Source organism: Sorghum bicolor, chromosome 4, assembly GCF_000003195.3.
Source record: "Sorghum bicolor cultivar BTx623 chromosome 4, Sorghum_bicolor_NCBIv3, whole genome shotgun sequence".
NCBI classification, from domain to species: Eukaryota; Viridiplantae; Streptophyta; class Magnoliopsida; order Poales; family Poaceae; genus Sorghum; species Sorghum bicolor.
Window position 1 is genome coordinate 35,077,911 of NC_012873.2, and position 14,599 is coordinate 35,092,509.

General features: G+C 44.3%; 1 protein-coding gene across 1 annotated transcript; it reads right to left on the reverse strand.

The window, feature by feature from the left end:
- Window positions 210-2,542, reverse strand: LOC110434779 (ensconsin-like). Its single transcript, XM_021459504.1, has 7 exons — window positions 2,414-2,542; window positions 1,814-2,020; window positions 1,161-1,424; window positions 837-932; window positions 586-733; window positions 389-514; window positions 210-292 (listed from the first exon to the last, which is right to left on the reverse strand). Exons 1-7 carry the CDS (start codon window positions 2,540-2,542, stop codon window positions 210-212), a joined length of 1,053 nt encoding a protein of 350 aa, XP_021315179.1.

Genomic DNA, 14,599 nt, shown 5'->3' on the forward strand with positions numbered 1-14,599 from the left:
CTCTCTAGCCGAAACAGGTCGACCAGGGGGTAATGAGCACGTGCCATGCTAAGGACGTGCGCTCCGGCGAACTCCCCGGCATCCTTGACGAACTGCTGAAGCCCGCCCCACGCTTGCTACGCCTTCTCACCCGGGGTCAGCTTCGGTGCGCGGGGCTGGTCCTCGGGGAGCTTGGGGCTGATCAGATCTAGCACCAGAGCGATTCCCTTCTAGAGCTTGATACAGTTCGTCTTCCAAGAGTCTCGTTCTTTGACCAGCTCCTCAAGGTGCTTCTTAGTGTTGGCCTTAAGCACTATGACAAAATTTTGAAGAAAAACAAAGGAAGACAGTCAATACCATGATATGGCAATACAAACTGTGTGGTCGGAAAGGACAAAGCAAATCCTACCAGTCAGCTCCTGATTCCTAGTCTTGAGCTCCTCGCCGACCTTGCGCTCGCCTTCTAGCGCACGGGCATGCTCCTGGCCGAGCTGGTCTCTCTCCTTCTGGAGGCGCTCGATCTCTTCCTCCAGACCTGAAGTGATAATTGTTCATCATCAGAAGCGACAACGTAGTTAACTGCAACCACTCTGAAATTCAACTTACCCTTCCTATCACGGTCCTTATCGACTAGTCGCCGAGTCAGGTCCAGCAGACGCTCTTCCTGAGCTGCCTTTTTGGCTGTCTCCTTCTCACCTTCTGACCAAAGACGGTCCACCTTTGTGGTCAGGGCCCTATTCTCGGCGACCACGCCCTCAATTTGGTGCCGTTTTCATCGCGTCCTACCAAAATCAAACATACCACACAGTGAACAACCATGGTATATGTATACTCCAGCGGAATATAAGACCACTCACCTTGACTTCATTAACGAGCCGCTTGGCAGCACGCTCTACCCTCTCCGCCTCATCGGTCTCAGCGATCTCCTCGTGGCCGGCCCAGTGGTCCCCACGCTGGCGCCATACGTAAATGTGTTGGCGACCATCGTGGGCACGCCCATGGATTTCTTCCACTTTGTCATTGGAGGCCATGGTAACAGGTATTATAGGACCATGGTAACAGGTATTATAGGACCTCCGTGCTACCCCCAGCCATGGTAACGGGTATTATAGGACCCTTACCTCGGCTAGGGTAGCCCTCCTGCGTAGGAGCCTCCACTGGGGCTGGAGTTGGGGCCCTACCTTCTTCATCAGGAGTAGGGGATGGAGCTTTGTCTTCCTCCCCAGCCGCACTGCTCGGGGAGGAGTTCCCACGGTCTCATCGCCCCTTGTCGGGGTGCTCGCCCTGGTCTCGTCTGGGGCCGGGTTCTTGTCGGCCACCACCGTTGCAGCCACAACGGCGGGCTGCTCCACGGGCTGCTCTAGGGCAGTCTGCTCGGCGGAATTATGATCGGCAGCCGCAGGCTCGGTTGTCCTCGAGCCCGCAACATTGCCAGGATCAACATCCTAGGTAGCACTACAAGGACCACCGAATTCAAAGTTACTACACCAAGATTAAACTCTACGATAAAAGAAACTTGTTCTTGCTAAACTTACAGATCCGAACTTTGGTGTGCCGTAGTGAAGACCCGCCTCCTTGCTCGCCCCGCAGCTGCCGCGGCCTCTGTCCTCCTTCGTTGCGCTTGCTCGACGTGCGCGGCAGGCGGATCCTCAGCAACCCGACCACCGTCACCTGGCGCTACGTCGGGGCGGCTGCGAGGTCTGCGGACCAAGGTCGGGGCCCCCTCTTCCTCCTCGTCATCGTCATCGACAATCCTGACAAGCCGACGTCGCTTGGGTGCTCAGCTCGTCGACCCTTGGCCCATCAAAGGGTCTGCAGCCGTCCTCGCTGGAACCGCTTCTGCGGAAGATGGCTCTACAGCCATCGGCCTCTTCCCGACCACTCTGTCATCGGTGGTCGGCGCTAGACGGCTCTGATCCTCGTCGCTGCTGGTGTATTGGTAACACCGAGCAGCATTGTCTGCCGGCGGATCCACCCCAGTCGGATGGTCCATACTGGGTGCCAGCGACACATACACCGTAGACCTGTCAATATCTCCTATCTGTGATACAAAAGCGACAATTCATCAGCCAAAGAGTATGGTATTCAACAACATTACAAATAAACCAAGGTTTTCATTTACCTTAGGAGCTGGTCGACCCAGCTTGAAGGCATGCATCCAATCGTCGCTTCATACGAAGCCACTGTCAGCTAGATTGAGTAACTCATTGATCCTCCACTGGATCTCTGGCTTTTCCAAGTTATCCCAGTGCATCCTGGTCAAGTCTTGACTACCTTGGTACTCATATGCCGAGTGCACCCTCCTCTGGCAAGGCATGACTCGCCGGCTGAGGAAGTTTCCGACCACTCCTGGCCCGTCCAGTCGTGACTAGTCGATTAGTGTCATCAACTCCGACACCTGACCAGCGTACTCCGGCCGATCCGTCCAGCTAACCCTCTTCTCGGGGATGTAGCCGACGTCGCAGAACGTGGCGCTGCCCAGCTCTTCCCTCATGTAGAACCACCTCTTGTACCACTCGCTAAGGGAGGTGTTCCAGGGGCAACTGAGATAACGGTTCTTCATGCCATCACAAAGATTGAGGTATACTCCACCTGCAATCTTGGAGCCTCCAACCGCACCCTTCTTCCTCAAATAGAATAGATAGTGGAAAAGATCGAAATGTGGCTCGATACCAACAAACGCCTCACAGAGGTGAATGAAGGTCACCACAAGAAGAATGGAGTTCGGGTGCAGATTGCAGATCCCGATCTCACCGGCGCGGGGATCGGGGTAACGTTCTCCTTCCGGTGCTCTCCAGCCGCCGAGCTCCTGGTTGTGTAGAAGCCCCATCTCGACGAGGTCGTTGAGGGACCTCATGTTGCTCCGAGATTTCTTCCACTCCTTGGCCATCATCTCGGCCCTCTTCTTTGCGTCGCTCTTCACCATTTCTTCTTTGCAGAAAGCTTTGAACTTGGACTTAAGGGATTGAGGGTGCTGAGGAAGACGATGGCAGGATGCTAGTATGAAATTGTTGGGTAGAGAACAAGGGCACATCCTTGGGCTCTTTTATAATAGCAGCTCCGCCTCTTCCACCTCTCGCATTTTGGGGAAGTGGGCGGTCTTTTCGGCGGTTGCGGCATTTCGGTTTTCAAGGGTTATCGCAGTAAATTTGGTGGCCTTTTTAAAATGATTGTTGGTTTCCTTTTCTTGATTCGCGCAATGAGCGGCTGTGTAGATAGCAGGTACCCCTTTTTATGCGATAGACTGACAAGATGGCATAATGCTCTCGTCACATAGAAAGTTAATGCGGCGATACAACATTTTTCAAAATTCAAGAAATTAATTTAAAGGTTTCAATTGGAAAGTCTGGGGACTGTACCGACCACCGAGCATTATATGCTCGGGGACTGGTCGACTAGTCTGCTTCTTAGAAAATCCAGGGACTGTACCAACCACCGAGCATTATATGCTCGGGGACTGGTGGACTAGTTTGCTCCTTCGAAAATCCAGGGACTGTACCGACCACCGAGCATTATATGCTCAGGGACTGGTCGACTATTCCGCTCCTTCAAAAATCTGAGGACTGTACCGACCACCGAGCATGATATGTTCGTGGACTGGTCGACTAGTCTGTTCATTCGAACGTCCGGGGACTGTGCCGACCACCTAGCACGTTACATTCTCAACCGTGCCCTTCTCAGTTTGGGGACTACTCTTCTCAGTTACATATGAATTGGACTCATATACAACTGAGGGATAATTTTAATTTTTTAGACCTTGCTACAAGGCTCATGCTTCGCCTTCCAGCAAGCTCAGGGACTACATCGGTACGATGCATCTGGCGATGCATCTCAGTATCAGATTTTCTATGAAGAGTTTTTCTTTTTGACCCTGGCACCACGTGCCTACGTCACCTACTACCAGGCTCGGGGACTAAGTGGGCACACTTCACTTTGTGGTGAATTTGCTTGTTTTTGGCAGACTTTACTATGTAGAAAAGTAAAGTGGGCACACTTCATCAAGAAAGAAATATTTTTTCTCAAGAGCACCATGCATTCTTCGAACAACCGGCTTGTTCGATGTTGATGTTGGTCAACTGGTTTTCAAGTTGGTCAAAATACCATTGCAATTGTTCGGGTGACTTCCCTAGTTGTCAAAGATGTCAAGTCTTGCTGGTCGAAGAAGCTCAAGACGGCGTGTTGCATCATAATACATGGAGCTCGGGGACTAGCTGTGGGGGTATAAACCTCTATACCCTTACGGTTACACTTGGGCCAGGAGATTTGGCCCATCACGAGACTGTTCGAAGCTTGATCGAACTGCTCGGAGTTTCGCGTAAGGAAACAAGACGTGGAGATCAAGCAGGATTCTAGTCGGTTAGAATAGGAATTGATATCGCATTATCTATGGCAATTGTATCCGACTAGGATTAGTTTCCAGATCTGTAACCCTGCTCTCTGGACTATATAGAGAGAGGCAAGGGACCCCCATAGACATCTCAACTCAACACAATTCGATCCATAGCAAAACAATCAGACGCAGGACGTAGGTATTACGCCCACACGGTGGCCGAACCTGGATAAAAACATTGCCCGTGTCTTGCGTCACCATCGAGTTCGTAGCTTGCGCACCTGTCTGCCGATAAACTACTACTGTGGGTATACCCCAATGTAGACTGCCGACTAGCTTTCGTCGACAGTTTGTGACAACAGACAATGCACAAGACATAATAGGTTCACAAACCATAGTATAACATGGTGCATCTGGATTATCACATAACGCAACAGTAGTAGAAGTTGTAGCAAGTAAAGCACCTCCATGTAACTTATTTTCATTATTTTTATCAATGTCTGTGGAAGGTTTATTGTTAATTGTTGATATTTGGTAACGCCATCAGGAAATGATCCACAAGCGCACAGATATCGGTGAGCACTTCACCTAGGAGGTTATCTAGAGTATCGTATTTATATTTTTACCACTAGGAGAAAGCGTGCATCTGACTAACCAAATCTATTGCTACTACCCTTTAGGCCAGAAAGAATGTGACTCGATGTGAGTGATGTATAGAGAAGACTACAACCGTAATCTCGTTCTAACCTTGGTAAGGATGATCTACTGTTTGTTGCAGAGGCTCATAGAATCTAGACACCATAGAGGATGTTCAACCCGCACCTATAAACCCTATTGATCCTACTAACGGGATATGGGCTGCAAAGGTAACTCGGAAATGTCACGTTCCTCGCTACTACCACGGTCCAGCTAGTCAGGGGATATCTATGAGTATCCTAGCCCAAACATCACGTTTACGCTAGAGATGATTACTCTAAACTCTACGCGAAGAGATCAAAGTAAACTCATAAACCAAAGAATAATAAAACAAGAACTTACTAGAATATAGAAGTCGAAATACTGAAGAATCCTAGGAGCAAGCCTCGGGTTAGAAGACTTGATCCCGCAGGTACAACCTCGGAGTAGACACCGACAGGCCGGGCTTCCTCTGATCTACACCTCCACTCTATCTCTCTCAATCTAGTAGATCTAGTCTACTCTCACATTGGATGCTAAGCCCTAAGTTTATGTAGAGGAAAGGTTATCCTTCGAGGGCACCTCTCAACTCTATGATGAACTTGTTCTCCTCTAGGGGCTAGGGGGTCTACTTATATAGTCCCCTCAAGTGAATCTGGGCCATCGGATCAAACCGACATTGATTGAATTGTTATCCTTGATCCTTTAGGTCGGTGGAGCATAATCCACGAGATGGGACCTAATTGGTCTCTGCAACAGGGCAGGCACCCAAGGGGGGAGGGCGGGCGCCCTGCCCCCGGGCTCGATCGCCTTCCCGTTTGTTGCCGTGGCTTCTAGAGTCTTCTTGATGATAGAAAATTTTAAGGCACGTTAATATCTCTATGTAAACCCGACGTGTGGGCCTTTCTTCCATATTTCCTGATAACCCCCTGTAGAAATAGACAAACACAAAAACTCGTGGAATTCTGTCAGATAAAACCCTAAGTTTGGGTGTTGGTTGCATTCAGATCCTTTTCTTTATTTATTTGATGATTATATTTGGTACTTAAGGACCGTCAACAAGTCCCCCAAGCTTACCTCTTGCTCGTCCCTGAGCAAGGATGGACTCAAGAGTTTCTACAGTGGTTTCATTGCTTAAAAGTACACATGCATTCAGGCAAGATCTCATCTCTGAGTTAGAGTAAACTGTTAAGACTTAAAACTTACTCATTTTACCTTTCACCATGGGGCTTGCATCCGTCACTTGTGTCTCGAGCAGTTAAAAGATAGAACGGTCAAGTCAAGCGCCATGTCTCGTATTCTTGATCAGCTATAGCTCTGGAGTTTTTGCAGATTTTCAAATAAAACTCAAAGATTCCTTGTATGACTCTCGCAAATCTCTCTTTTGTGGTATTTCTGGATCCTTTCAAAGGCAGTAATGGTATATGCCTTCTCTCAAAGTATGTGGTATTTTTGGTATGAGGCATAGTGATATTGCCTTCTCTCTCACCCTACTCTAATAAGGTTTTGATTTCTAGAGCTCATAGGTGGGAGACAGATAATACATACTTACAAGACATTTATTGCATAGTCAAACTATGGATCCAGAGAAACAAGTCAATAAGTCAAATCAAGATGTGCATGTGTGGCGAGTTAATGGTGTATGGTGATGATGGTAATAACAATGGTGAAAATCTAATTCTACTTTTGCTCTTTTAAGGGGATACATACCTTTCGTGCATTTTGAAGCTTTTTTGAGGAGAATGAGATGCTCTATATTTTCTTTTTCTTTCCTCTCAGGTGGGTATCTTGTACCCCTAATTCTATTGTCGGACACTTATCCATTTTTTACCTCTCGTCTCACTTTTTCTTTTCTTTGAGGTTTCGGGCACTTGCCCCTTTTTATTTCCTCGTATTTTTTTTAAGCAGTCATCTCCTGAAATAATATAGCAAGTGGTAGTAACCAAGATAACTCGAGCATTCATTTCATAAAGAAAAATAGAAATAGGTGAATGTTTTTGGCTATTCTCTCCCGGATTAGGAGTAGAATAGTTTTAGGTGAATCTAGAGATGAAATTGAGTGGATGTATGTGGATGCGTATTTCCAGAGTAGAAGTAGCATGTATGAGTGAACGTGCAAGTGAATCTTGAGTTTAACCTCACGACAATCTCCTAAGGGTCTACACAGCTTGACCACACTCAATGCTCATAAGCAGTAAAAAGTAATTGTATGGTTCATAGTCTAATAAGCATGTATATATGGCTGTGGTAGGATTTTAAACTCTCATGTGTTATTTTAAAGATTTTCAAAGATAAAATTCTCCAGAATTCTAGCATCTCTAGGAACAGATAAATAGCAGCTCAACCTTCCCATATCATATCCGTTAACGACTTAGACTTTAGATCAAGTACTCTTCCCACAAGTTCAGGTTTAGAGCAAATCTTAATTCATAACAGTCATGCCTAAACTTGAGAGAGATTTCAATGTTGAGAACTAGTCATGGCAGAGCAACTATCCATCATTTCCATGTGAGAGCTTATCATTAGGCTTCATAGCAAACTTTATTTATTTATTTATTTATTTAGTAAACTAAGCAAACAACACAAAATCTTTATTTGTTTTTTTATGATTATGCATCTTTTTATTATTTGATTAAAGTATAAACATGAGTAGAACACTTAGCTGGATAAATGGGGGTGCTCACCCCCAAGCTGGATTTTGACGTAATTTCTTCAGATGTAGCTAGTAGGTGATGGAGGTATATTTGAATGTCGGCAGTACCCTGACAGAGATTATTATGTCCTCCGCCGGCTAGTCTTCTTTGATCCTTGAATTCTGTGGAGCTCAAATAGACAACAAAGCTTTGTGGAACTGGTTAAGTGTTGGCACAAAATCTCTTAGCCTTTATCATATTGAGTTTCCTCCTAATAAATGTTACTCTCTTTAGTAGGATCATAAATTTATTTTTATATTTTTATTTTTATAGGACAGGAATATATTTATTTTATTTTTACGCCACCACAGTGAATGTACTTATGGGTTTTATGCCATGAGCATACTTATTTTTAACATTTTTATTTTCTTTTTGAGATGATATGAACCTCATTAACTAAGCAAACTATTTTAAATAATTGAAGGGAACAGGATAACTACCATGTTTACCTCTTGGCAAGGCGTTTGGTGTTTTTAAGTCCTCCGAACGGGACTCTCCGTTTTCTCAGTCGTCCTGGGATTCGCTGGATGGCGTAGTCGGTGGTTCTGGCGGCGCCTCCGCTTCGTGTATAACTATCTTCTCTCTCCACACCTGACTCGGTGCTACGGTCTCCTCGGGACAACTCTGTTCAAGCTGTATGTCTTCAGACCTGTAACACCCCAAAATTTGCAATTTTCCAAAATAGGATGAATTGTTAATTTGTGTATTTTTTGTGCCCATGAAACATAGGAAAAATAATATTTTTATTTTAATTAAAATTTACTATAGGAGTTAACAACTTGTTTGAGGATGCATGCCGTTGCATTGGGTTTATTGTGATGAGTGGTTTTGACTAAAGTTTAAAAGGAATTCAAATTTGGTTTTGAAATGTGTTTTGTTTTAAAAGAAAAGGGAAACAGAAAATAGAAAGGAAAAGAATTTATCTCTCTCCCTCGCTGCTCTTGGGCTCGGCCCAGTCTTCTTTCTCCCCCGCGGCCTGCTTTCTTTTTCTCCCCCTCCTTCTTTCTTCTCTGCGCGGCCCAGTTTCCGGCCCACGTTGCACAGCCAACAGCGCCCTCCACCTCGCTGCGGCCGCTGACGAGCGGGTCCCGCGTCCCTGGGACACCGATAGGTGGGGCCCACAGGTCAGGACCGTCCCCTACCTCAGTCCGGGTAGGACACGAGCCCGAGCCGCAACCACCGCGCGTGATCCGCGCGAGCGATCCTTGTCCCGCACGTTGCGCCCTTTAAATATCCGCCCGACCCTCGTGAAACCCCATCCCAAATCCTAGCGCTGGGCGTCGCTTAGTTCTCGCCGAAAAAGCTCTGCCAAGATCCACGCCGAGCTCGATTCTCCGCTGCGTCGTGTTTTTGCCCCGTAAGCGACTCGCCGAGCTTCGCTTCTCTCTTACGAAGTCGCCGAGACCCCTCGTTTCCGTTCTCATGCTCCCTGTGCTTTCCTAACCCCTGCCGAACTTCTTACAGAGCCGCCATCCGCTCCTTGCCGTCGCAAGCCCGAGTCGGACTCCCTCGGTTCCAATCTTGGCCTCAGGTGAGTTCGCACCGAGCTCCTAAGCGTTCTGGTGCTTTCGGTTTAGTCTCTCGTGCCCTAAATCGCCCAAACCGTGAGCTCCGGCCATCACCGGCGATGGCGGCACCGCGGGCCCTTCCAGCTCCGGCCGGCCAGCTCCCTTCCCTCCCCTGCGATCTAATCTCAGCCTTTGTTTCGAGATCCAACGGCCACGGTGGAAGGATACCCCTTCGGCCGTCAATTTTGCAGAAAACCCCCCGTGCTTTTTAAAGAGTCAACCCGCAGTCCTTTGCGGATTTCCAGAATACGCTTTCTAACTCTGAAAGCGTATTCCCGTCCGCTCAGATTCAAAATACGCTTTCATAGCTTAAAAACGTACTCCGTGCTGGTTTTATTCAAAAATACGTTTTCAGTAAATTACCAAATTGCCACTGGATTTGTTTTACTCATAAAATATTCATCTTAATTCCGTTTTGACTTGTTCAAATTGCGTTGGTTTTGTGTTCAAAAGATCTACATGTTAGTAACACTATTTTCTCAGTTTGAAACTTTTTAATTTCGTAACCCAAATTAATTAATTGTTTTTCTGAAGAAAATCTTAGAAAATTCATATATTCTTCGTTTTAACTCCGTTTTGATCCGTTCAAGTTGCGTTAGATTCGTTTTTGCGTAATCTATTTATTAGTAGCTCTGTTATACGTGCTTCCAACTTTATAAATCTGAACTTAGATTTAATCTATTATTTTATTAAAGGAAATCTTATTTAAATCATAACTTCTTCGTTATAGCTCCGATTTTCGTGACCTTTACGTCTGTGTGATCGTAGAGCGATGTAGATTTGTTTTATAAACTTTTCATCTTTATTTTCTACTGTTGGTGTATTGTTCTAATTATAGGTTTGTTTTGCTTTGTATGATTACCTCTGGATGATTGTTGTTGATGTGATGACTGAGTTTAGACGGTGAGCTTTTATGTGGTGATCAAGAAGCAGTTTGTGGAAGGTTTGGAACTAAAAGAAGGATCTGAGTTTCAAGGCAAGTATAGCATGGGATCATCCTTTTTTTCTAAGAACTTTAATCACACAATTCATATTGCATGTGTCTCCTTGATAAGGATTTCCTAGTATTGATCTTGTACCTTGTCACCTATGGTTTTGCATTGGGTAGCTTATGCTAGTGCTCCACTAAACCATGATCTTGTAATTTGATTAAAGGAATATGCAATAAACGTTAAAAGATGACTTTTTAGCAACGTTGGAAAAGAAGGCTGGAGCATTGGGCTATATTTTTGGTGCTCTAGTTTCTCTCCATAAGGACTTATCTCTATCTGACCATCCGGGACATACAGTACAACTGTGAGGGCTACATGACTCTGGCTTTAGCTCAGTATGAGGACCTTTTCTAGCTTGTTAGTGGTTACCCTTGTGGCGCAAGTGGGGGATAGCAGACCGTGGATTCCTGCGGGTGAGTCACACGGATTGACTAAAGAAACCAAGCGGCCCTAACTTGTTAGACGAACCTTTGAAAGGCTTCATAGTGAACCCTGCCGGTCTTCCTTGGTAGTGGGCTAAGAGGTCGACGGGCCTCAGGCAAAAGGGTAAATCATGACTCACAGTGAAAGTGTACAACCTCTGTAGAGTGTAAAACTGATATATCAGCCGTGCTCACGGTCCCGAGTGGCCTTGAACCAATACAGAATAAATGATCACTAATGGTAAGTTATTAATGTTATTATTGTTAATATGTTGTTTATGCTATTCTTTATTCACTTTACCTGATCATGAGTTTAATACGGGATTTGACAACTTGATACTACTCATATGCTAAAATTGTGACAACTAAAAGCTACATGCAGTTAAACCAGTGTCTAGCCTTTGAGCCTCATGAACCCCATGTTATTCTTGCTGAGTACGAGATGTACTTACGCTTGCCTTTACATTTTATTTGGATAAAAATCCCGGATGGGTACCAGATTGCCAGTTTGGAGAAAAGTTTAGGCTTGTGCTCAACCAGTCAGTTGTCCCTGTGGAGTTGGACCTTTCGCTTGAAGAATAGAGTGTCTTTCCACTGTTTGCTATCTAAGGTTATATCTTTTATACTAAGTTCGTTATATATAAGCATTGTCTATTGATATTACCCATATTTGTAGCTATATGTGAGATTTGACATCCTGGGCTCACATATGGTGTGTATCTGGTTTTGTTCTTAAAACCGGGTGCTACAAAGTGGTATCAGAGCAATGCTGACTGTAGGACAAAAGCCTAGATAGAAATGGTCGTTTTAGCCATCTTTGCTTTACTACATTAATGCTTACTATCTCATCCTTGCTATTTGCTAAAATTCTTATGCTTCTATCATCTAATTCTACTCTAAAAGTATTGCTTCTATTCTAACTTACTCTTGGTCTAATTCCATAGATGGTTCGTAACGAAAAGATTGCTCGCAACAACTCTAGAAGACCATGCTTGACTCGGGGAATCTATGGATTAACGGAACCGGAGTATGAGGAAGCTCGCCCTGTCCCATCAAGACATATTGGTTGGCGAAAGGAGTACTTTACCACATCCTTTAGTGGCGAAGATTTCTTTCACCCTCGGCTTGTGCGTATACTACAAGACCACTATCCTGAACAGCAAGCCAAGGTGGAATATAAGTGCACTAAGTGGACTCATCCCAAGTATGAGAGCCACTGGAGCACAGAAGCACACATCACAAGGTGGAATGAGTTACTGGTTCACGCGTGGTGGAATCCATTCATTCATCTCTCAGTGACCGTTTCAGTAAGCATGCTAGCATATCTGATGCTGCCCATCAAGCTCTTCTGGCATATCATGGAAAGCACTACGAAGAGAGGAAGAATAGCAAACAAAAGTATCTTCCTCGTCGTCCACCAGGCACTTCGCAATGTGTGATGGCTGACCCCTACTTGGAGAAGAATGAACAACTAAAGGAGATGGATTTGATTATCCAAGCCATGCATCAAAAGCTAGAAGATAGTCAACTGGAATTGGCAGAAGTAAGGCAACACTATGAGAAAGCCCTTGATGAGATTGATGAGTGGAGAAGTCGTGGTGGATTACCTAAGATCAATGAGGTGGAGGATATACCTCACTTAACTCCATGCAAGAGATGCTACCCTGGATGCCGTTGTAGTCACACCGTGTTTAAGAAGTAGGAAGTCCCCCTTTGTAATAAACGTTAGTGGCAAAAGTTGAGTTTAGTCTTATATGTGTGCTTTGTGAACCTTTAATGTTTGGTTGGTTTGTCTTAGTGCTTATGCTTGAGTTGGATTTTTGTAATGAGTGCAATGATCTTGTGGGTTTCTCCACAATTTCATTTAGTTTACAGGCCTAAGGTATAAGGGCTAATGAAATAAATAGTTGGGTTTTAGTTTCTCTTGTTTCTCCGTCCTGTCTTTTGGGAGCAACTTATCTTCTTCAGTTCAAATCCCTATTCTTGAAGGACCATAAAATCATGTCAAAATTCTGGGTGATAGTAGACTTCAATATCCTTCTCTGACCGCAAGAATCACCCTCATAGCTGTTATGGTTTGGGAATTACGAAAATCACAAGATGGTATAGTTGAGCTGTCAGGAATCTGGACCAGTTTCAGTTGCCTAATGTTTTGGACAACTGTAACTCCGGAATTTGGGAAAAGGTTCTACAATAAAGTTTTAGGTCTTTTGATAAGATTTCCAACGATGTAAGCTGCAACTTTATCGGATTAATAGAACTTGAGTTATGACATCTACAAGTTGAAGTTTATGCACAGTTTCAAAATCTGGACAGTTCTAGTTAACTCCTACTTTTCAGCCAAGTTAACATCAGAATCTGGAAAAGTGGGATATACAAAAGTTGTGGAGGACTTCATAAGCTTTTCAATCATATAAGACTCGTCCCCGTATGATCTAAGTAGCTCGAGATATGACTTTTGTAATTTGCTATATCGATGCTGAGACATTGTCGGGATGGATATCATGATGGGCTGTTTACCTAGGTTTAATGACAGAAACTAAGGAAGCCTTCTATGTGAAAGTTGTAGGGAATTTGATAAGGTTTCTAATGGTATAAACTAAGATCTTATTGGATTGAGAGAAAAGGAGTTATGCCTATTTTGCTACGCTGGTGTCTTCGTATCGTGAGGAATTTCAGATTTCTGGTACATATCAGTGCACATGAGATTCTCTTCGGTATTAGAAGATCTGAAACTCACTTGAAAGATGGACCAAACTACCCATTTAAGCCCTAGTTTACCTTTTCTAAGGGGGGTAGTCTTATCAAAGGAGTTACAAGGAGAAGTATTGGTTAACACTGGATCATCGACAAGGACCTCAAGTGTTTGGTAAATTTGGTTTTTGATGCAAGAAATAGATCCATTGAAGTGTGCTAATATGGATGGAGATATACGTCATTGCTGGTACTCATAGCTTGGAAGTGGTGCTTATGAGAATCAGGTGACACCAAAGTCTACCAAGTTATACATGGGATGTGAGAGCGAAGCAATTCAATAAAGATAGAGGTACCAATAGTTGGAACTTAGTGATGAAAACAACTCCAGATCACGAGACTTGGTACAGTGAATTTAAAAGACTATGTGATGTGTAGCATCTAAGACGGAATATGAGAGCCAGTCTATACTGTCCCCTGACCTATCTCATCTTAAGGGGGGTAGTACCTTGATATGATAGATTAATGCCCTTTCAATTTACCATGAAGTAAGAAGTTTCCTTTGGAAATATCCCATGATTATAATCATCTATTCTGGCTCAAGTTAGTGAAATTGGTCACTTGACAACTTAGGAAGTGGATATGCTACATCTACTATTGATTCTACTAAGATTCAAAAGGCTTTATTGCTAAAGGGAGCATGACCAGTATGTTCTAGTTGATGGAAGTTCTCATCTAGGAGATGTCATCTTTAATTATGAACTTAAGAAAGTTAAGGATGTAAGAGTTGGAAACCACCAAAGGAAAGTGAATGAGACTTAGAGTTTTATAGATATGGCAAGAAACTATCATAGGATTGCTGGAGACAATGTGAACTTGGCATAAGAGTGACTAAGAGATTGACCTGGAATGATAAGATTCTATCAGTGGTTTACTGAAGGTGTTATAAAGATTGGCAAACAGAGTTCTTCTATCAAGACCTTACATGTACTCTACACAAGAAAAGTAGTGGCTTGTGCATAAGTTGACTAAGTGAGTTGGACCACCTAACACATCATGTGGAGGTATCCATAGTGGAGCATGGAGATACTGCCTTCTTGGGTCTAAGGAGTGATATCTGTGTAGAATGTAAGTATCTAAAGGGCATCTTTAGGAAAATGGATTTGAGCTAGACACATCATTGATGGATTTGAGTGAGTCAAGAGTTATGACTGGGAAAAGTGATATCACTGGAAGGAGAAAAAGC

Excerpts from the sequence above, each read along its gene's own strand:
- LOC110434779 (XM_021459504.1), bottom strand. The coding sequence starts at position 2,542 with ATGAAGAACCGTTATCTCAGTTGCCCCTGGAACACCTCCCTTAGCGAG. Across the intron at positions 1,425-1,813 it reads AGCCATCTTCCGCAGAAGCG|GATGTTGATCCTGGCAATGT; the intron begins GTTCCAGCGAGG and ends AGTGCTACCTAG. Across the intron at positions 293-388 it reads TAGGAATCAGGAGCTGACTG|TGCTTAAGGCCAACACTAAG; the intron begins GTAGGATTTGCT and ends ATTTTGTCATAG.